Below are 22,928 nucleotides of genomic sequence, written 5' to 3'. Positions count from 1 at the left end.
AGCCATCGTTGGCTTGTATTGTGCAAGCGCCAGTTAATCTATTGAGATTGTTCCGTAGTACTACTCACTAGGTTCGTTCGCCCCCGTAATTCCAACCCAAGTATAGTGCGTTGAGCAGCTATACTATAACGAACATATGAATTCAAATAAGGCGTGTTAAACATGATTGGAAAATTGGCGATTACTTAAAGAGTTTAGCATAAAATGTATGTTTGGTCTATTTCTTCGTGAAACAAACTACCCCGGCCATGTAATTAGACATATGTCACTATATACCAGTGATGAGAAAAATGAAGTTTTTGTAGGAATCGATTCCGGCTAGCTCCGCAGTTTTCTGGAATCGATAGTTGGTCCGGTATCAGTTTCCGGAATCGATTCCGGAATTGGTTTCGGGATCGGCTCCAGATTCGGAATAGACTCCAGAATTGATACCGGAATCGGAATCGGCTCCGGAATCGGAATCAGTTCCGGAATCGGAATCGACTCCGGAATCAATTCCGGAATCGGAATCGGATTTTTTTTTAATTCAAGAACTAATTCACATTCCGGAGGTAATTCTAATTCTGGAATTAATTATGATTCCGTTATCGGGGCAAATTGCGATTCAGATCAATTCCGATTCCGGAGCCGATTCTGATCGCGGAATCGATCCCGGCGCCTAAAATAGTTAAGACGGGCATTATTATTTATTTTTCCACTATCGCAGTATTTTCCTTTTTATTCGTTATTCGCACGTCGAAGTGCAACTACAAATAAATAATTCGTATAAGTGCCGTACTTGAATTCCGTTAATCTGTCTACCCCGTTCTGATACGGGTAATCTAATCTGTGCAGCAGTAGTGAGTGTTCCGGTTAAGTTGTTTGTTGCCGATTGTTGCGCTGCTGTACACTTTGTTGTCACGGGCGCGCTTTCATCGGTGGCGATGTTTCAAACCAACCAAGTGATATTTTTATGATCGTTGCCATTTACACACTACACATAGGTACCGAACAGGGCTGTATTGCGGATTGATCGTGTGGAATGTACTACAATGAGATGAGATGCAAAGGGAAGTGATTACGGTGGAGTGTATCATTCACCCACAGATAGGAACAGTATAGAAGAGTACAATCGAACGATTCTATTATCGTTCAGACGGGCGTACACGGTAGGAGGAATAGAACAAGTAGGAAGTATAGAACAACAGAACAACATCTTGTTCGTACGATTTCGCCACGAGAGAACAAATCCTGAAAGTGAATATTGGCCAGTCGACAATAACTGATAAGAGGCGCCCCGTACATTGCGATCCAGCACGCTAGAGCGAGACGCCACATACTTTCACAAATCGAATATGCATTACGACGGCGCGCGACGTGTTTGCGCACAGTCAGTGTACCCCCGGAACCCGCCCGTCGATCTGCCCTTGCTTAAGTGAGCTGCTCCCTTTGGCTCGTTGACAAACGGGTCTTATTTGCCGCTTGTCGCTATTGCCCACGTTCTTGTAAACCGGTTAGAACAGGCTCATCTTTCGAAGCAGACAGATAGAGTGCCGTCTTGTAGCGGAGGTCGAGACGAGTGGTTCCCGGGTTAATTTGCGGAGCGTAACGGCAATTTTGTTGCCACCGCTGTCCACATTCAAGAACTGTCCGGCGCGAGATACAGTCGATTACAAACGAAACAGTCCGCTCGTGTGCACGCAGGGAACTAGTGAAGGTCAATACAGGGGGTGCTAAGGTGATTTCGATTGAAGCACAACAACCATCCGCCGGTGAAAATAATGGTAATCAACTTTGGGGCAGGTCCAGCGAAGTTGCCTCGCGAGGTGTTGGTGGAAGTACAGAAAGACCTTGTCGAGTATGGAACTAGTGGTATGAGTGTGATGGAAATGTCCCATCGCGGAAACACCTATGTTGCCCTGCATGACAACACATTGGCTCTGGTTAAGGAACTGCTGTGAGTATCGCTACTGTTGGCTAACAAACCGTCCAGAATCGCTCATTAGTTGGTAGATTCTCATCCGTTTTCCTCTTCTCCAGTGATGTGCCGGATAACTATAAAATCCTGTTGATGCAAGGAGGAGGAACGGGACTGTTTGCTGCCGTTGCGATGAATCTTATCGGTAAAACGGGAAAGGCGGACTACCTTGTTACGGGAAGCTGGTCTTCGATGGCCGCCAAAGAAGCGGCACGGTACGGAACGGTTAATTGGGTTGTGCCCAAGCAGGATAAGTATACCGGCATTGCGGATCCGACTCAATGGAAGCTTGACCCGGAAGCCTCGTACGTGTATTACTGTGACAATGAAACAATTGGTGGAATCGAATTTGACTCGGTGCCAGAAACCAACGGCGTGCCGTTGGTGGTGGATATGTCTTCAAACATGATGTCTCGACGAATTGATATTAAGAAAGTGCGTACAACTGACCATCATTTGACGTGACACTGTACATGCTAATGCTACAACTGATTCTGCTTTTCTACATCTACAGTTTGGCGTTATCTTTGCCTGTGCGCAGAAGAACATCGGCCCATCCGGTATTACATTAGTGATAGTGCGCGAAGATCTGATTGGGCACGCAATGCCAATTACTCCGACAATTTTTGATTTTAGTGTCATCGCTAAAGCCAATTCAATTAGCAACACGCCGCCAACGTTTATGTAAGTCATGTGTTGAATAGATAACGCACACAGCATCTAGGTTGTTGCAAGTTCTTCATGGAGCGGACTGCTATCACTGACGATGCAAGCAAAACACAGTATGCAGACCGCTGCACGCTTATCGCTTGTTTGTTTACCCTTTCCTTCATCCGTTTCTTCCAACCTTCTCAACAGCATCTATGTGATGGGACGGGTGTTTGCTTGGATCAAGCGCAACGGTGGCGTTGATGAGATGTACCGCCAGTCAATGGTTAAGTCGCAGTTAATATACGATGTGGTTGCGAAATCTAACGGATTTTACTTCTGCCCGGTGGAAGCAAAGGTGCGCAGCCGAATGAACGTGCCATTTCGCGTCGGAGGTCCGAATGGAGACGAAGAGCTCGAGAAACAATTCTTAAAAGGCGCAGAAACCCTCGGCATGCAACAGCTGAAGGGTCACCGTTCGGTCGGTGGGATTCGTGCCTCCCTGTACAATGCGGTTACGGTCGAGGAAACGACGGCCTTGCAACAGTACATGCTGGAATTTTTGAAGAAGCATCAAAAATCTTAAAAACCTAGTGGTCAGTTTATTGCCGTATACCATCGGGCGGCACGCAGTTTACTTGCTAAGTAGTAAAATATACATTTAATTGACATTCTCCTGCCGAAATATATCATCCAGAATGGATTCTAACGATTCGTTCGTTCCCTTTAGATTATCGCAAACTTGTTTCGCCCAAATGAAATATTCGCGACATCTTTCGTTAGTCCAATTTTTCGGTTTACAGCGTTGAAGATCACGAAGATTGTAAATTTTATCGGCGAGCTTCACCAGTTTGGCCTGATGACTCTTCTTACTAGCATGCTCAATCTGTAGCCGTTTCCGCTCTTGTTTCGGCAGCGACTTATCGTCCGTTACCTCTTGCACGATAGCGCGCACGGTTGGGCCAAACAGAGATTCAATTTCTTCGAACGAAGTGTCAGTATCTTCTACGGTGTCGTGGAGGATGGCGGCTTGCAATACTTCTAAATCCGTAATCCCTGCTTCAGTAAGAATGTAGGCAACACCTGAAAAGGCACAAGTTCCATAACCGGCGCTACATTACTTCCGAGTGTTAGAGCAAGCTGTCTATTCACTTACCGATAGGGTGATTAATGTATGGGGTTTCATCGGAATCCAGACGACGTTGATTCCTATGTTTTATAGCTGCAAAATTTATGCATTTGGTGTAAATTGTTATAAAATTCTGCGGGATTGAAGAGTGCTCCATGGTATGAATAACATTTGTTTTTATTTACATAAGTTCGACAGACAGCAGAGACAGTCATTTTGTAGTGATGGGCACAAACGAAATACGGAACAGACAGTTCTAATTCTACACGACAGTTATTTTGGCGAAAATCGCCATCGCAACCAAGATGGAATATAGAGGAGGTGTCTTCTTAGGCAGCGGTCTAATCTTGTTGCGCGCAACATTGTTGCTCGGAAACATATCGCTGAGCTGGTCTATGAATGTTGCTGACAACATTTCGGTTTAACATTGTTCAGCTTCAAAAATTGCCATTTTACAGCTCAGAGTTAGAGTTAGTTATTTTTTATCATTCACTTGTTGAATAAAGTGTTGAAAAAATAAAATATACACCAAAAAATGTATTATAAAGGTTAAAATACAAATTTAGCGGATGTCAACAAAACGCACACTGCTGCTGTGTCATTTCATACACCCGATTACCATGACCAAGGTAAATAGAAAATGTTGCCTGACAAAAATCAAATTGGTTTGAATTTGGCTGGCAACAAAGTTGCGCGAGCTGTCAAAATCCATACATTTTGCCAGCAACAATGTTGCGCGCAACAAGATTAGACCAATGCCTTAGCGTTTGGTATGTTGCCATTTAGAGATTCAGTTTGACATCAGCCGTCGATATTTGTTTACAGACAGCAGCTGCATTATAACGTGTAAAAAGCCGATTAATGGAGTGTGGAAGCAAAATACAAATTTTTATTGCTAAACAAATGTTTATTAAATGAAAACAATTCATTTATCCCATCCAAATACCAGCAACATTCGTCGCATTTGACAACTGCCGTCGATCCTGGTTTTGTGCTTTTTTCTAAAACCTTGATGCCCAATTGTTCTACATGACGACACCTCCTTTCTACCCACTTTGGCCCCAACGCCCTTGCATTTACCTTGCATAAGCTGTGAGGGCAAGCAGTTTTTCCGTCCATAGTTTTAGCAGGTCAACTCGTACGACTTAACAACATGCCCGTCATGGGTTCAAGCCCCAACTAGACCGTGCCGCCATACGTGGGACTGACTATCCTGCTATGGGGGGGGGGGGGGGGGGGGGTAATCAAGTCACTGAAAGCCAATTCCATAAGTCCCAAATAGCCAGAATCAGCTTAATCAGCTCATTTTGGCACGCTAAAGATCGCTGCTTGAATTCGCCTTTTGCAGTAGATAAACAGCATCAAAGTTCTATGTGGGTCTTTCAAACAGCGCCTAAGCAGCTTCCTTATGCCACGGTGCCAGGGATTATTTTTCTTTGTGTTTTATTTTCAAGCAAGCGTCATCGATGAAATAAACAACAAGATTTTTTTCGTTTAAACACATGTGTATATTTTTAAATTCTTTGTATTGATGAATTACACACAAATTTACACAATTTACTGATAATTCACAATCACTTCACTCAATATTCATTCTTCAATTAACGAATCTAACTTGTGCAGCAGCAATGAGATGATTGCCGGCGTCAGTCTTTGACACTTTGACCAGAGCCACCTAGTACCGATGACATGCATTAAAAAGCTATAAAGTTCCACCAAGTTCAGTACCCTTTCTTAACAAGCCTTCAAGTTCCATCATGAACCCTACACATAATGCTAATCAGCCGCAAAGTTTCAAAGAGTGCCATGTGCCTGTTAAAAAGCTCCATAGTTCCGCAAAGTACCGTCTATCTCTTAATCAGCCACAAAGTACGACATCGGAACGATTTTTCGTTAAACAGCCCCAAATCAGCTATAAAGTACGAGCTGGCTATTTGGGGTGGTACAGGCAGGCCTTGACCGACAACAGTTGTTGAACCAAAAGAAGAAGAAGAAGTTTTAGCAGGTGTAAATATAGGGTAAGTGTACCAATTATGGCTATATTAGGTCTGCAAGATACCGATTTTACTCCTGTAAGTATTGGGTAAAATATGAAAATCTATACAGGGGTTCTCGACATACAGTAGAGCGCCGTTTATCCGGATACCTTTTATCCGGCTGTCCGTTTATTCGTGCTGTTGAGAAATAAAAGTTCAATGCAAAGGTGACATTACGTTATGAGGAGGATATTTGAAAAAGCAGTTAAAAGAGCACATTAGCAAAAGACACGATAATTCAAGGCAAATTTCAAATATTCTCATTAAAAACACATGTAGGGTAACTGTACCAGTATTCGGCAGTGTACCTGTTTTCGGCAGGGTAACTAAAAACGTGTAATTACGCAAAAACGCGTTGAAAATTGTATCAACATATATTTTTTACATAGAGATATGCTCATTTGTTATTCATATACGAAGTTTCACATCATTTCCATGCATATTTTTCAAAATATCAAACAAAATGTGTAGAGTTCAACATCCCAAATAGCCAGAATTGCTTAAGCAGCTCATTTTGGCACGCTAAAGATCGCTGCTCTAATTCGCCTTTTGCAGTAGATAAACAGCATCAAAGTTCCAGGCGGTCCTTCTAAATAGCGCCTAAGCAGCTTCCTTAAGCTACGGTGCTGGGGATTATTTTTTTTGTGTTTTATTTTCAAGCAAGCGTCATCGATGAAATAAACAACAGGATTTGTTTTGTTTGTTTATAATAATAATAATAACAATTCATTCATAAAAAAAAACCAGCACAACCCACAAACACAAACGAACAAAAAAAAAAAAAAGATTTAAATTTAACTTAAGGAAAGACCATGAAAGGGGAACCATAATGGAAAATCGCTTAGAAATAATAAACCGAATCCAGCCCGGTATAACGTAGTAAAAAATACAATATAATACAAAAAAATAAAAATAATAATAATAATAATGAACGGAGGAAATAACGGAAAAAGACTAAGTAACTAACGACACAATATAAACCAAACTGGAAAAAAAGGAGACATGGATGACAGTCCACTCCCAAACTCAGATGGTACGCCTCTGATTATACCTCCCAAAAAGAGAGTATAGGAGGATGTAACCCATCAACCTAAACAGAAGAAGAAGAAGAAGGAGTTTTGTTTGTGTACATGTGTATATGATTTTTAATTTTTCAATTCTTAATATTCATAAATTACACGAAACGTATCACAAGTTACTGTACAATCACAATCACTTCCTTCAAAATCCCTTCTTCAAAGAACTAATCTAACTTGTACAGCAGCAATGAGATGATTGGCGGCGTCTGTCTTTGACACTTTGACAAGACCAACCTTGTACCGATGTCATGCATTAAAAAGCTATGAAGTTCCACCAAGTTCGGTACACGTTCTTAACAAGCCTTAAAGTTCCATCATGAACCCTACACATAGTGTTAATCAGCCGCAAAGTTCCAAAGAGTACCATGTGCCTGTTAAAAAGCTCCATAGTTCCGCAAAGTGCCGTCTATCTCTTAATCAGCCACAAAGTACGACATCGGAACGATTTTTCGTTAAACAGCCCTAAATCAGCTATAAAGTTCGAGCTGGCTATTTGGGATGCTTTTTAGTTGAACGCTCGATAGTTGGTTGACAGTTCAATTAAAAAGCATGCGTTTGTATCAAAAACCGGTTTTTGAAAATTTCACAAAAATCTCATGGCCTGCCGAGTAAAATTTCATCATTTTTTGATATGGAAAAACGTGCTAACTAAAAAGCACATATTCAATAGTTGGTAGGGAGTCGAAGTTCAACCAGTGAGTTCAGACTGTATTCGATGACATGACTCGAAATCCTGTATTACAGAAATAAATTAAGAAGAATGTGTTTACGAATGAACGGAATTTACGAATTAAAACTTTGGAATAGTCCGTAACATTTCTGTGTAACATCACAGGTCTGTGACATGTTAAAAGCTGCCATTTAAAAAACAAAACGGTTCAAACATATCGCGTTGAATAACACGGCTGAATAGAAAAGCCATTAAAAATGCATTTCAAACCATTAGCAAGTGAAAGTTGTTATTTGTATTAGAGCAAATATCACATGTACAGTTCTACTGATCACATTTTACTTTCAAAACACCCTGCGCTTGTCTACAATACTTTCTTCTTGCCGATCTTGGGAAGGTCATGGAGGACGATGCAATTTCTGTGTAGGTTATGAAAAAGCATCGTACCATAATTCTCCCGCAATGATCAACTACGCCGTTGCCTCTCCTTTCTCCCAGCCGCGCTAAGTTCATCATATCAGCTAGCATGTGCGACTCGTGCTATTACCCAATGCTGACTCCTCGGTCGGTCGACGAGATGCCTTTCGCGATGATAACTCGCAACGAGTCGTGCTGCTCTCGTCATTCTGTTGACTGGAGCTCGTGCGGCAAGTTGTAAACGTGTCCTACCTATCCTAGCAAGCGTTGACAATTGTAAATCTCGATTATTTGTTTGGTGTTTCCATAAAGTGTTGTCCAGAATTCCTAATTTCGTGAAACGTTGGTTAACAACAAAGTAAGTAATTTCAATTCACCCTAGTCGAAATAAAAAAGTTAGTCCAAAAATATCGTTATCATACACCAGTGGCTGCTGTATTCTGCGCGACTGTAGAGCTTTCGTTGGAATGATTTTTTGTGCCGCAATACCATTAGTTACTATAGTCAATTATCGTTTCTCGACGAACTAAAAATTCCCTCTTCGGTGACAAATGAATGTAAAAGTTCCGGAACGATGAATTTTAATATTGGCGCAAATAAATGGAGGTTTTAAAAATGTATTTACCCGTTTAACCTCTGACTGACCTTCATTCTCGCATCCAGAGAATGACGCGTGCCCCCCTCTCGCAGTTACGCCATGTTTTACAGTTTTGCAAGTATGTGTGCGTACAGTAAGCAGCGACCGGCGTTCCGTTTTGTAATCTTGTGTTTAGGAATAAAATGCAGCCGATATGTTTGTGTGGATGCACCAAACGTACGAAACAAAATGTACTGCCAGTTCTGGCCGTATTATTATGCGATTGATAAACAATAACAACAGTGTATCTAAGCTATTTAGACATTGGTTAGCTCGCGTAAGACCAGCGGCTGTTAGGTGGATCTATCAAACCATCGAACTCGCTATCTTACGCACACTAGCATACACACCTCTCTGTCCAATTGACGCACCAGCTGGTTTCTTTTTTTGCCGGAACACGAATGCCGGTGAAGCAGATCTTACATTCCGTCCGAAGAGTTAGTTGGTTTTCTCACGTGCGTGCTCACCGTTTATGTTCGTCTTCGACATTCGGTTGTTGCGTGATTTCTAGTTGAGTTACACAGTTGTGGCCAGTGTATCCGTGGCAGTGTCTGGTTTATTTTCGGAAGATTGTGAAACTGAAGCCAAGCTTTCGGTTTTGAAGTCCAGCTGCATTGATTGTGGTAGCAGTTTAGCATTTTGTCCCTTATTCAGGAACACACCATGGAGGTACGGTACATGTATTACACCCACATTTTAAAGCAGCGTTTTCTTTTCGTCATTCTTGGTTTAACACTTTTAGAAAAAATATTTACATTGTAAAATTTATTACGTTTTTGTGTAATACTAAAATCGCCTAGAACTGCTACGATTGTTAGCAAATTATATTCTGCACAATAACACTACCACACACATATGTTGACATCAGATGATCGGGGTAAGTCAGGGATGATCAACCTCAGGTAGTGTTTCAAAATGTTTGCAACAATTCCTATACAGTTATCCGCACTTGACTGAATGCGTTTACAAAGAAAGTCATTTTTTTTTAATAGAAAGGTATTTATTGTTTTTAATGAAATATCACTACTTTTGACCGAACTGTGCGGAATACCGAGCGTATACTGTAAAATACTTGTTGATAGCAGCGAATATAAATGACAAGTCATCTCATTGTGAGCATAATTGAATATTACCTCTTGCAATAGTGTAAAATAATTTGAGAGAAAACCATATTGAATTTTCGTTTTAAGATGACCTTGAATCTACATAGTTTCTTTCCAGTGTACGCATGCGCTTCATTCGTCCTTCCATGTACAACCGAACCACTGGATGAATTTCACGAAAAGCATGTTCATTTGAAATCCCTCCTGAAATGGGTGCTATAATTTTAATTATCCATCTCCGCTTAGAGCATGGTTTGGGGTATCGTTTTCGTCAACCTGATGGCAAGGATGCTCTAAGATCTATTTTTGAAAATGAATCAAAAGGTGATAGGGAACTGCGAAAACTGCGACGCACACTTGGATACTAGTCTTCCCTGTGTAAAGCAACGGAAGTTTGCGTACAGACAGCAAACATCTGATTTTGTGAGTTATTGTCGTACAACGGAAATGGTAGCGTGTTAAAGTTAGTCGGGAAATGGAACAACATCGTCCACTGAACTTAGTCCACTGAACGCACTCATTTCCGCAAACTCCGATTTCAAAATGCACGGGATAGCAGTAAACAGTTGTGTAAAGAATTTGATCGGTCGAAAAGGCTGTAGCGCAGCGGTAATTCTGTTTTCGCGGTCAGATGAAATGATAATTCAACAGCGGCAAAGATTCTCGGGCTGCTTGCCATTTGTCGCCCAGCACGATCGTCAGTTCATCAGTAGCGTTCATGCGCCGATTCACAAATCGTGGCTAAAAGATGGCATTTTACCAACACGGCTGTATTATGAGCCACAAAACCATCACGTACATTCATTTCAGCGGCGACCGTTGAATCGTGCTAACCTCGCCAAAGTGCCAACCTTTACCGCGGTCACCATATCATTATCGATTGCTGGTGCTAAGCAACCGGACGTGAAAAGGTTTGCCTGCTTTTTCGGTGCCAAGTGTGGAACGTTCTCACCCGACTTCCTATTGTCGCGTTCCATCACTCTGTGTGCATCTGGAGTGACGCAACCTAAGCAGCAAATTCAGCAGTTTGTACTGCATCCGGCCGCAAGAAGAAGTGTAATTGAGCTTTTCCCTCGAGCAGGGCCATTCTTTGATTTCCGCTCATTGATAAGTACCTTTAACCGTTCAGGGATGATGGTGTGGGTTTCCGACTACGATTTCGACCCCAAGGTAAGCGGAGCAAGGAGGTGCTTGTGTAAGGAGTCTTCTTGGCGTGCTTTCCGTGTGCATGATGTGCAGTTACGTGTGCTAACACCTATCATCTACCAGCTGGCGATGCTCTGATGCATTATATCGATGATAAATTCCCGGATGACACAACTCTTCAGAAACGAGATAACTCATCATGGTGCAGGAAAAAAAAGTGCATACACACATCAACGCAGGAAGAACGGTCAAGGATAAGCAAATTTCGATTTGATGTTTCGGTGCTCATCGTCTTCGTTCGTCGTGCTTTGAGTAACTTGCCAAGACTGTGAGGAAAAAGTGTGCCGAGAAGAAAGAAACTAGATAGCGCTATTTTTAATCCATTTGTTTGCAACTAACCCTTTTTCTGTACGTGCGCTAAGCTGATAGTACATGGCAGTCTTACGTGCAATTACGAGACGCTTTGTGGACTTCCTTTATGAAATGTGCCATCGGTAGTATGATATTATCGTTCAGCAGGTTTCTACTAATATAAAACGCATAGAATAGGAATGTTTTAGAAACGTTTTTTTTTGTGTGCACTAGCGGGCAAATCGACCGGTTGGTTTGCCCTTGACCAAGGACAAGTGAAAAATTATTTTCCTTCGTCGACGCTGCACTTACACGCTACATCGGTGCGTCGTGACGCTCTAGACAGTATTGTATGCGTTATGAGTTGTCTAAATATTGGTCAAACCCCCATTTGCTGATGAATGTATGGGTTTACATGTTTTTCACGTCGTGTACATACAGTTCTATGTTTACTACAAAATCTAAGGTGCAAGAGAGGGAGGTGCAATATACGTGATTTCGTTCTCTAAGATTAGCTCATCCTCTGCAAATGATTAGTATCGTGTAAATGGATTCATCTCGCTTATTCGAAATGTTCGCATACATACAGGCAAGCCAAACAAATGCAATCTAATTGAAGTTGAATCTGTTGGGTTACGATGCCAGTTGATAGCAAAAGTATTTATATGTTGTGTGCATTCACACAAGCGCGTGTCGCATTGTGTTATGTATTGATTACATAAACTATTGATTTTATACCACCACCTATCACAGTGGTATGGTACACATACGCATATACACTACACTGGATGTACACGGTTTCCTTATCAACAATAAACAATGGTGCTAACTTTTATTTCATGAGGCAAACATTAAGTCACCAATGAACACATTTCTAGTGCAGTGCAAAATTTCGAAATGAATCTTCCCTTTAACTAATATTATAACGGCAGAGTGCCACGATTAGATAAAAATTAAAAGAAATGTAATTGACGTTAATGCATGATGTAGTAGTGCAAAACATTTGTGTTATGATGTGATAAAACGATATTTAACACTCATTTGTTTTTTTTTATTTTATTTTAGGGTAAAAAAATGAATCCCGAGGCAGTTTCGCATTTAGAGCATATTTGCTCCCTCGATATTGACTCGAAAACGCCATTCGTTCGTCTGTCGGGTATTATCTGTACGATTGGACCGGCCTCGGTTTCGCCAGAAATGCTCGAGAAAATGATGGCTACCGGCATGAACATTGCTCGGCTCAACTTTTCGCACGGTTCTCACGAATATCACGCCAATACAATCAAGAACATCCGCGAAGCTGTCGACAACTACTCGAAGAAACTGGGCAAACCGTTCCCATTGGCCATTGCACTCGACACGAAGGGGCCAGAAATTCGTACCGGTTTAATCGAGGGCAGCGGCACCGGAGAAGTCGAGCTGAAGAAGGGCGAAAAGATTCAGCTGACCACGGACAAGGAGCACTTGGAGAAAGGCACTAAGGATAAAATCTACGTTGATTATGTGAACATCGTGAAGGTGGTCAAACCTGGCGATCATGTGTTCGTTGATGATGGTCTCATTTCGTTGGTGGTGGAAAGTATTTCTGGTGATACGCTTACCTGTACCGTGGAAAACGGTGGCATGTTGGGCTCGCGCAAGGGCGTAAACCTCCCAGGCGTGCCGGTGGATCTCCCGGCTGTGTCGGAAAAGGACAAGTCGGATCTGGCGTTTGGTGTGGAGCAAGGAGTGGACGTCATCTTTGCGTCCTTCATCCGTAACGCTGCTGCGCTAAAGGAAATCCGTACTATTCTTGGTGAGAAGGGAAAACACATCAAGATTATTTCAAAGATTGAAAACCAGCAGGGTATGCAAAATCTCGACAAGATTATTGAAGCAACCGACGGCATTATGGTTGCTCGTGGTGATCTCGGTATCGAAATTCCGGCCGAAAAAGTGTTCTTGGCGCAGAAATCGATGATTGCAAGGTGTAACCGTGCCGGAAAGCCGGTAATCTGTGCCACTCAGATGCTGGAATCTATGATTAAGAAGCCCCGTCCGACTCGTGCTGAAATTTCGGACGTTGCTAACGCCATCATCGACGGTGCGGATTGTGTAATGCTTTCGGGTGAGACCGCCAAGGGCGAATACCCGCTTGAGTGCGTGCTGACGATGGCTAAGACATGCAAGGAAGCGGAAGCTGCCTTGTGGCATCGCAATCTCTTCAAGGATCTGGTCGACACGACGCCAACACCGCTCGACACGGCAGCTTCGATCGCAATTGCCGGTGCCGAGGCCTCGATTAAGAGTCGTGCCGCCGCTATCATCGTCATTACCACCTCTGGCCGTTCGGCGCACTTGATTTCCAAGTATCGACCACGTTGCCCTATTATTGCTGTAACGCGTTTCGCGCAAACCGCACGTCAGTGCCATCTGTACCGAGGCATTTTGCCCGTCATCTATGAGCGTAAGTTTTGCTAAAAGGGCGATATGCTACGGCTTTGGGTCTGGCGTTTTTGCAAACAACATGGACAATGTATATCCATGTATATGCTTGCTCCCAACATCATTAGCCACCTGCCTACGTTAGAGGATAGATGATTTCTAATAAATATGTTTCACTCATTTCAGAGCCTGCTATGGAAGATTGGCTGAAGGATGTTGATGCCCGCGTACAGTACGGTATCGAGTTTGGCAAGGAACGTGGATTCCTAAAGCCGGGCAATCCAATCGTAGTTGTTACTGGCTGGAAACAGGGCTCTGGATTTACCAACACCATCCGTGTGATGTACGTATACGATCATTAGATTCGAGAACACTGAAAATAATGATTATCTACTTTTTTTTTTAACTTGATCTCGTTTTTCGATTTTAGCAATGTTGAATAAACACAATTCTAAACGTAACACCAGTGCGTCATAAACGGGGTTGGTAAACGGAACCAATTTCCCATTACAGTGTCTAAAACCGTTGTTGGAATGTGTTAAAATAGCAATTCATTTAAAACTAAAAATCTACAACTCCCATTTTACAAATAACACACTCATACACACTTCCCGAGACATACAATGTCCCTTTTTATCGTTCCTTACGTACATGCGGTTTATTTATTATAAACTAAAATTTAAATTATTATCCGTATTGTGCAGTGTGCGTTAATTACTTGGCAGCATCAGCGATAGCAAATGCAGCTAAGTAACGATATGAGCATTGCCTTTAGCTCATGAATTTTTATCATAATGTGAAATGAAACAGGTCAAAATCATAAAACAAGTTTAGGTTTTCTACGGGACAGATAGTAGGGATATTAGGAAATGCAAAACACAACTATGCATAAACTCCATCATGTGTTGCACTATTATTCACATACCAATAATCATCATTCAACATAAGCGTTGCTGAGTAATAGTTACATTGAAAATGGCAAATAAAAACTGTGAAACTTAAAATGTTTGTGTTCTATTTTTGGTATCCGAAATAGAAACCCCCAAATTAACCAAATTCATTGGACCCTCCTCATATCGAGTATCTCTCATAACCATTTTCACATAACGAGCAGATCTCCACAAATAGCCCCAACAAGTAGCTCATACATGCTGCCAATCTAATGTACTTTTTTATCTCTTAACCTATACCGCTAATGGATGCTACAAACACTTTAAAAAGATAACAGTGAAACACATACAAGAATACGTTATTGTAGACGTGCCTGTTGAAAATTTAAGCTTAATTGTGGGGAAAAAATGCACAATATTTATAGTAAAAAGCTTATCTTTTTCAAAAATAAATTCTTTTGCGGACCACATCTGTTAATGCCACAGACCACAGGTGGTCTACGGACCACAGGCTGGAGACCACTGCCCTAGAGCGCTCGGTGTCAACCTCTGTTGATCCCTGATCCCACTAGCGATGGGAAAATGAAAATTTCATCAGAATCGATTCAGGCAAACTTCGAAGTTCTCTGGAATCGATTCCGGATAGTAGGTCCATAATCAGTTTCCATAATCGATTCAGGAATCGGAATCGGTTCCGGAATTGGGTCCGCAATCGGAATCGGTTTCGGAATCGAAATCGGCCTCGGCACCGGTCTGGCTCCGAAATCAGGATTGTCTTCGAAACGAAGTCGGTTTCGGCTTCCCCATAGGAATAGATTTTTGAGTCCAATAATACTATTTATTGATAACCGCAAAACAATTTCATCAAAATCAAAATCAAAATTTACTAGTAAATGATCCATTCTCATCGAGATTCCCAGACTGATTTCGCTTCTGAAACTTCTTATTTCGATTCAAGAACTAATTCCAATTCCGGGGCTAATTCCGTTTCTGCAGGCAATCCTGATTCCGTTATCAGGTCAATCCTGATTCCGTAATTGCGATTCTCAGGTCAATTCCGATTCCGGAGCCGATTTCGATCTCGTAATCGACTCCAGAGCCGACTTCAGAATCGGCTCCAAAGTCGACTCCGGAATCGGCTCCGAAATCGACTATGAAATCGGAATCGATTTCAGCATCGGAATCGGCTCCAAAATTGATTCCGAACACGGAATCGAAATCGGGTAAATCCGATTCTGAGCTTCCACCACCACTACGCACACACCCAGACACTCAGATACGATCGTGCGTCGATGGCCGACTATCGCTGGCCGAGTAATCGCTACTGCGGGAGTGCGGGCGTGCGTGTGGAAAAATCAAAATGTTTTCAATAAACGGAGATTCAAACGCGGAAGTTCTTGAAGTTAACACCTTTAATTCCAACATCCGAAATAGGACAAAACTCCTAGATTTCCTAGCTAAACATCCCCTTTCGTTTGCCTAGGCTTCCCATCCTTTGGATCAGAGGCATCTAGTGGGAAGAACTGGTTAGTAGGAACAGTGTCAAAGAGTCCGCTGTTTGTTTCTCCTCTGCTACGACCCTGCGACTCTTACTGAATGCCAATCTAGTGATGGGTAAAGTTGGTAACAATCCGGAGTCGACTCCGATCCGACTTCGATAAATTCGGAATCGACGCCGGAAGGTTAGTCCGCGCTGCAATATCCGGAGGTGTTCAGAATCGTCCGAAATGGCCCGGAGTCATCTGGATTCATCCCGAATCGGCTGCAGACGGAGTCATCCGGAGTCATCGAGAGTCGGCCGAGGTCGGCTTGTATAGGAAGTGCACGCTTAAAGTGAAAGACAAAAAAAAAAACAACGAAAGGAAATGTCTGATTACAAACACATTAAACCATACGGCTCCTGTTGACTCCGACCAACTCCGATTCCGAACGACTCCGGGCGATTCCGGACGACTCCGGACGACTCCGGACGACTCCAGGCGACTCCGGGCGATTCCGGACGACTCCGGACGAATCCGGACGACTCCAGGCGACTCCGGGCGATTTTGCAATAGTCGGATCCGAGTCGTGGGTGCGCTCCATACAGCACATCACTATGCCAATCCTTCGCGTGGCCTGTCGGAGAAGCTCTGCTCGACATTACCTATAACTGTCGCCTAACCTGACACTCTAGCACAAATCGAATACGACATCGAAAATGAAAAATGTATGGAATTTGACAAGTTCGAGTATTGTTTGTTCGAGATGTCTGATGATGCACCTCCGTTTAGCACCATTCCATTGTTCGATGTCTGCCAGAGCGCAGCCTATGCTGGTCCTTCCGGATCGGGTTGTCAATACAGCGCCATCTTTATCGTAGTAGCAGTACTATATAGCTTTGAAAATCTCACATGACTCATCGCTTGGGGCAAAAGGTTTTACAAGTGTCCAAAGTAAAATTAAGAAGAAAACTAACATGATTTAAAATTATTTTGCTCGTTTTATTAATTTCCGACTCAAAATCCAATTCATTAAATCGACATGTCTAGTCCTTTTTCATTTAAAAGTACATGATTTCCACGCCATGCTTCTCCCTTCGGGCTTATTACTTGCTCTAGACCAGTCATCTAAATACTTTTTGGTATGATGCAGTAGTGCCATCATGTATGTATCGGTATGTTCCAGTGTACCTGTGTGTGTGTGTGTGTGTGTGTGTGTGTGTGTGTGTGTGTGTGTGTGTGTGTGTATATAAATGTGTTACGCTTACAACAAAATGTACTATTCTGCGTTGCGCCTTTGCCGACACACCGGCGGATGATTGACGAGTTTGGCTGTTACGTGTACGTACATCTGTTATGTATGCTTGAATGTTGCAATGTTAATTACATTAATTTGCCGACATATCACTCACTCTTGTGGCTACTGCTGCTAATTTAAGTATTGTACCTAGCCTTTTCTTCTTAAACTAGTCGTAACGTTTTGTATAGCTAGAAGGTATTACCTACATTTTTTTCGTTGGAGCGCTAGCACTGCTCTGCACTTTGTCTCTTTTTTGTCTATTACAAAATAAAATCAACATTTTATTTGAAACGTTTAACATATGTTTAACCAATCGAACAATACATTAATTTGAAGTGAAACAAATCATCCTACTGTAAACTGCTTTTTGCGCGTTACGTTCCTATTGAGCTTTCGATTGACTGGCCAAAGCGTGTTTATTTAGCCTTTTATCTATTTAAAACGGAATTGATCAGCGTATCGCTCATGATACATTCTCAACGTAAGTACAACTCACCCAAGAGTGTCCATTGCGGTGTGTCCTCCGGGATACATACATAATTAACGTGTTTGCAACGATTCTATCTCAACGAGACTGTTTCCTACGTTAGTCGACTAGCCTTTTAATTGATCTAGGATCTCTCAAGCCTACACTAAAAAAACCCACACGCCCACTAATTCACAAATGTGTGTGTTCAGTTTGGTTGACTCGTTTACTGAGTGTCATTAGCTGTGTTGTCCTACCTAACATTTTATTTTTGTTTTGCAAGTGCTGTCCTTGTGCAAAACGTCGCACCTGATTTTTTCTACACTTGAGACGGGTGTTCGTTGCATTTACTTTCGCTAGTACAACGCATCTGTTGTACACTTAATTATTACGACCACTTTTGTCTGGGCAATCTTCCAGCCTGTGCATGCACATGATAACGCTCCAGCATTATCGTATATACTGTCAACCAGTTCGGCTCAACCCTGATGTTTTTTTTTTGCTTTATTAGTAGATTTAATGATAAACAACTCATTCGCATATACGTCTAACTTCGTTCGATGAGCATGGATTAAATGCGATGAAAATTAGCAACAAATCTGTTTTGCTTTTTTTGTGCTGTCGTATATTTTTTGTGGGTTCGTGGATGCAATGAGCAAAGCATTGCAGTTTATGCATTTTCTTTTTTGTTATAAACAAAACACTTACTATACGCAAAACTGTAGATAGAAAATTAGATTTGTCATTTTTGTCAAAGCAAAGACCCTGTCCGAAAATGGCCGGTCTGCCCTTTGTATCTTACAACAAACATTAAACAAGTGTTTTTTTTTTAACAATTTTAGTGTCCCTTTCAAATACGACTCACACAACGCAACTAACAATACGGCCAGCCGTTCTTTCTGCAAAAACTGAAACTTTACGCAACTGAAGTGGTTTGCGCATGCAGTGCAATGCGTTATCCTTCCATTTCACTACGTTGCGTGCATCAGTGCGCGATGCGCTTTTGGGTTCCGGTAAAGCGGAATCTCTTTAACATAAATTAACTTATTTGTATTATTTTTGTTGTGCGTTTCACTCGCCTTAATGTACATTTCAATCCGCCCAATACATTCATTGGCAGGTATCCATCGAGAGTATGAAGGAATGTAGCGAAATGATGGAAAAAGAGATAAAAATAAAACTCTCACAACATCAATTTGACATGAAAATTACAATTTCGGTGCATTCAAATGTGTTCGTGTGCGTGCATGTGTGTAAAGTGTGTTATTGTTTGATTTTTTTGTTTTTTGTTTTTGTTTAATTACAAACCCCCCTACCATACTGCATAATTCGTTTTCGATCCACCATCGATCCACCACCGTAGTCCACCATCGATCGAGTGCGCTTGGGTTTGTGTAGTACAAAGTAGTATCTTGCAATGCCATCCAACCATCCATAGTAGAAAGATGATTGTATACGGGTGGGGCAACAATATGTTCGCAATGTTCGCGGCTTTTACAAAATGTGCATAAGTTGAGTCAGTGTGACTTGTTTGTTTGTGGTTTTGCATGTGCATGAATGATTGTGATTTTACTCGACATAGAGTGGTGAAGTTGGTGACGGGGGTAAAGGTAAAACTGATAACACAATGGCTAGGCTGCATTTTGTGCACGTGTTGTATGTGTAGTAATAGTAGGAAGACGATTGTACTTATGTTCACCAAGTTTCGCTTAGTCCAATGCTCCGCGGATCTTAGTTTCACTTGCTATCGGATTTCGCTTTCCCCTTGTGGCAACAACGCCACACCTGAGCACGTTCCAAGTGACATCGCTGTTCGTCGCAGCAGAAATACTTTTTTTTGTTTTACAATTGCAATCTTTTAGGGTTTTTTTTTGTTGTGTTCCCCACCCCCCTTAGTACGTCTAGCACTTGCTGAACGAACACAGTCTGGATTGATTGATATTTTCGGTTATTTGCAGTTGCATTGATTAATTTTTCTAATTTCTTTACATTACATTCCGCACTATGTTTTGCGTTGTTGCATGTTCGTATGTTCGTGCTCCGTCTATCCTTAGTCGCATAGTCCAGTTCAGTGTGCTGACATATGCTCACTAAGGTATGCCTCGAGTTAATATTGTGTTCTTTTTCCTAGCCGATGGCGCACGTGCTGGACATTTCGCTCAGCCGTCTAATTTCTAAGTCATCCAAAATTTATCATATTAGCCTTAAACATCGATTCGATATGGAGATCGGTGAACTTGCAAATGAGAATTAGAAATCTTGCGTTTCTAAAGAAACAAAAACGGCGTTTAATAACACGTATCATGCAAAACAGAGCATAAACACCCATCTCACCTGTAAGATCAAGTAACCATTCGCTGGTAACCCTTCGCAACGCGGCTACATGTAAAGATCGGGTGTGTCAATTGTTACATATTTGTTGCTTACATATAAGGGACCAACCTACCAGCCTGCTGGGTGAGTTGCTCTAACTCCCCGCGTACTAACTTCCGACATGGGCATGGGTTCGGCTATACTTTAAATGTTTTTTAAATCTATTGTCATATTATGTTTGCACATAAATGAACAAATTCAACACACGATTCAATGCACACTTTTTTGTCTTTCACCTTGGCCGTCTAACAGTCTACAGTAACTGTAACAAAAACACTCTTCTGAGTATCAAAAACCGTGTAAAAACGTGTTTACCCTTGAACGGTACTTTTCCGGCATCGTTTGAACATTTGCATTGGCATTGTGCAAACCCAGCTGTGCAAGTACAAGTGCAATGGAATGCGCAGCAGAGAGTTGCCAACATTACAGTTTCTCCCCGCACGGCCATTCTAACCATCAATCTATCCTAATTTTGTTTTTACTAGCATTTGCTTTGCCGGTTAAATCACTAACAGTCACAATTATCAAAACAATCTATCCTAACGTTTGTTGTCTATTTATTTTACATTGAGTTTTACATTTTTCTGTTCGCTCCCCCAGCCCCCCAAAAAAAATAAACGTCACAGAGCTTACGTGCAGGGTATGTACATACTGCTTTACTGATCGCTAACACACAGGTAAGATTTTATCGAATGCTATTCTTCCGTACAATTCCTTCGAATATTTGCCTTGATATCTACAATGCTCGTAACTGTTCCTTTTTTTGTTTACAGAAACTTGATAATTACCCTGTTCTCAGCAGTGTGGAGTGGGTCTAATAACAGTGACAAAGAAAGGAAACAGGACAGGAAATTAGTACAGGTAACTACGTTTTAAACCCAAATCACATCCGTTCTATCTGCACATACGAAGTCAAGACACAAGTCGTTTCTGGTTTATTTCGTTCAACGCGATTATTCGTTTTTTTTTTTTTGGCGGATCACGGACCCGGATAATTGTACTTCACTATTAGTAAGTACTAACTCTCACGCACGCCTAGCGCATGAGCAGCGCGTTGATCGTACTCTGTTGGCCAGGAGCGTTTTTTTATATGATAAACGTTGCCGCGTGGAAAGTTTACAAATACTCAACAATATCACATTTAATCGATATATTAGGGCAACTGGCGCCTACCATATTTCTTGCTCTATACCTAGACTCCTTTTCGTTAAGCAGCTTGCGGAAGATGGGCAGAATGGCCGTTTCACCATCCAGCAGCTCCGATTCTGAGCACGCACCGTACAGGTTTGGCTTCGAGGCGGAGCCCTCCTTTTTTCGATGCTTGCTAATGTGTCCACCGACACTTCCGCCCGTGCTGCCATCGGCCGTTCCGCGCGAATCACTCGTTCGGTGCTTGCGATCCATCGTGCCTGCTCGCTCCATCCCCGGTGCTACATTCGGTGTCGAGTGATGGTGCGAATGCTGCGACTTGGTTAGCCTTCGTGACGACATCTTGTTGGGTGTAACGTACCCGCCGGCACTCACGCTACCGCCGCCGGCCGTACTGCCGACCATGGAGACGGTCGCCGTCGAGCTGGCCGCCGTCGAGCAGATGGACGAAGAAAAGTTCTGATAGTCGCGCTGCTCCCGTTCACTGTCCGTTTCGCTCTGGCACGCTGTACTCTTATGCTGCTGTTTGTGCCGATGCTTGGTGCGATTCTTTTCCGAAACGCTTCGTTGGATTGGCCCTGGTGAGGTGGTTGCACTATTGTCATAATCGTATTGCTGTTGAGCATGCAGTTGCTGTTGCTGCTGCTGCTGCTGCTGCTGCTGTGGTTGCTGTGGCGTTTGGTTTAGATGTCCATGGTCGGGACAGCGGCTCGAGCCCTGATGCGATCGCGGCGATTGTCGCTGGTGCTGCTTGGCATGTGATAGCGTGTGCGTGTCCCAAAGATCACTCTGGGAAACCACAAAGTTACCCTTCAGCGAGGACGTCATCTGTACACTGACGCGCCGTGATCCATCGCTGTTCAAATCTACAATTAAAACACACACATAATCAGTAGTACATACTATTACTATTAGTAGCTGAAATTGACGGATCGTACATATGTTCCGTCATTTTCCATTGAGCAATTATCGACCATTTGGCCCACTTACTGATTGAAGGATTTTAAGCGGTTTTCAACATTTTGGGACACTTTATTTACTCTTTAATACCGGAAATGAACTTTATGTATCGGGAATTGGCTCTACAGGTTCCCTTTTGGACGGTTAAAGAAGTACATTGAAAATTCCTATAGGATTTGAACAGCAGCTTTCCCATCTTCGATCGTAGAGGAACGATAGCGACAGATTGGCTAGATAAAACAGTTGCTATAATTTATTTCAAGAGAAGAAGCACATTGAAAATTCCTAAAGAATTCCACCAGCCGCTTTCCCAACCTCGATCGAAGAGGAACGAGTGGGGCAGGCTGACTAGATAAAACGGTTGCTTTAATATATTTAATGAGTGTACTGCTGAGTAATGTTTTTAAATTTATTACCGTTAGAAGATCTAAGTCGATTGGTCCCATTAATATCGACTTAATATCAACAATTAAATCAAATCTTACTACATTTTACTTTTCCTGGTAAGTAATGCGTCAAATGCGTCATTGTAATGCGTCATTGTTCAAACATTGAAGGGAACTACCATTTTATGTCATTTTTAGCAACCGTTTCGGTCGAATTTGGGAAATTGGCTGCAAATTAGTATGTGCAAAAAGGATGCCGTATAGTCCACTTCCCGTAAAAAAAGTAAAAAAAAAGTGTCCAAAAATTATAAGAACTCTAGTGATGGGAA

At 42.2% G+C, this 22,928-nt stretch overlaps 4 protein-coding genes across 15 annotated transcripts in view; 2 read left to right on the top strand and 2 right to left on the bottom strand.

Moving 5' to 3' along the window:
- Positions 1-724: 724 nt before the first annotated feature.
- LOC1275935 (probable phosphoserine aminotransferase) lies at positions 725-3,334 on the top strand. Its single transcript, XM_557484.5, has 4 exons — positions 725-1,936; positions 2,020-2,392; positions 2,472-2,641; positions 2,816-3,334. The coding sequence occupies exons 1-4, from the start codon at positions 1,761-1,763 to the stop codon at positions 3,189-3,191; spliced, it is 1,095 nt and encodes a 364-aa protein (XP_557484.2). The 5' UTR covers positions 725-1,760; the 3' UTR covers positions 3,192-3,334.
- LOC1275936 (guanosine-3',5'-bis(diphosphate) 3'-pyrophosphohydrolase MESH1) lies at positions 3,203-3,984 on the bottom strand. Its single transcript, XM_315226.5, has 2 exons — positions 3,762-3,984; positions 3,203-3,688 (listed from the first exon to the last, which is right to left on the bottom strand). Exons 1-2 carry the CDS (start codon positions 3,889-3,891, stop codon positions 3,267-3,269), a joined length of 552 nt encoding a protein of 183 aa, XP_315226.4. The 5' UTR covers positions 3,892-3,984; the 3' UTR covers positions 3,203-3,266.
- A 4,889-nt stretch (positions 3,985-8,873) lies between these two features.
- Positions 8,874-14,601, top strand: LOC1275938 (pyruvate kinase). 6 transcript variants are annotated; one of them, XM_061650279.1, is made up of 5 exons: positions 10,452-10,732; positions 10,806-10,846; positions 12,239-13,619; positions 13,784-13,940; positions 14,028-14,601. In XM_061650279.1, the coding sequence occupies exons 2-5, from the start codon at positions 10,808-10,810 to the stop codon at positions 14,038-14,040; spliced, it is 1,590 nt and encodes a 529-aa protein (XP_061506263.1). In that variant the 5' UTR covers positions 10,452-10,732; positions 10,806-10,807; the 3' UTR covers positions 14,041-14,601. The 6 variants fall into 6 exon arrangements, with proteins under 6 accessions (XP_315228.5, XP_061506264.1, XP_061506262.1 ...); XM_315228.6 differs by lacking the exons at positions 10,452-10,732; positions 10,806-10,846 and adding an exon at positions 8,874-9,242; XM_061650278.1 differs by having other exon boundaries at positions 10,179-10,732; positions 13,784-14,601.
- A 2,345-nt stretch (positions 14,602-16,946) lies between these two features.
- LOC3291047 (gamma-aminobutyric acid type B receptor subunit 2) overlaps positions 16,947-22,928 on the bottom strand; it is a 45,777-nt gene continuing 39,795 nt past the window's right edge. For all 7 annotated transcript variants that reach the window (XM_061650274.1, XM_061650269.1, XM_061650270.1 and 4 more), the window contains one exon: positions 16,947-22,119. In XM_061650274.1, coding sequence (XP_061506258.1) covers positions 21,221-22,119 — 899 coding nt within the window. In that variant the 3' untranslated portion in view covers positions 16,947-21,220. The remainder of the gene's footprint in view (positions 22,120-22,928) is intronic.

The sequence above is a fragment of the Anopheles gambiae genome, chromosome 2 (assembly GCF_943734735.2).
Source record: "Anopheles gambiae chromosome 2, idAnoGambNW_F1_1, whole genome shotgun sequence".
In the NCBI taxonomy this organism is placed as follows: Eukaryota; Metazoa; Arthropoda; class Insecta; order Diptera; family Culicidae; genus Anopheles; species Anopheles gambiae.
This window is presented reverse-complemented; position numbering and strand designations above follow the sequence as displayed.

Coding starts and splice junctions, on each gene's coding strand:
- LOC1275936 (XM_315226.5), bottom strand. CDS start 3,891: ATGGAGCACTCTTCAATCCCGCAGAATTTTATAACAATTTACACCAAA. Junction 3,689..3,761: donor ATACATTAATCACCCTATCG/GTAAGTGAATAG, acceptor GTGCCTTTTCAG/GTGTTGCCTACATTCTTACT.
- LOC1275938 (XM_061650275.1), top strand. CDS start 10,220: ATGCACGGGATAGCAGTAAACAGTTGTGTAAAGAATTTGATCGGTCGA. Junction 10,847..12,238: donor ACTACGATTTCGACCCCAAG/GTAAGCGGAGCA, acceptor ATTTTATTTTAG/GGTAAAAAAATGAATCCCGA. Junction 13,620..13,783: donor TTTGCCCGTCATCTATGAGC/GTAAGTTTTGCT, acceptor CACTCATTTCAG/AGCCTGCTATGGAAGATTGG.
- LOC1275935 (XM_557484.5), top strand. CDS start 1,761: ATGGTAATCAACTTTGGGGCAGGTCCAGCGAAGTTGCCTCGCGAGGTG. Junction 2,393..2,471: donor GACGAATTGATATTAAGAAA/GTGCGTACAACT, acceptor CTACATCTACAG/TTTGGCGTTATCTTTGCCTG. Junction 2,642..2,815: donor AACACGCCGCCAACGTTTAT/GTAAGTCATGTG, acceptor CCTTCTCAACAG/CATCTATGTGATGGGACGGG.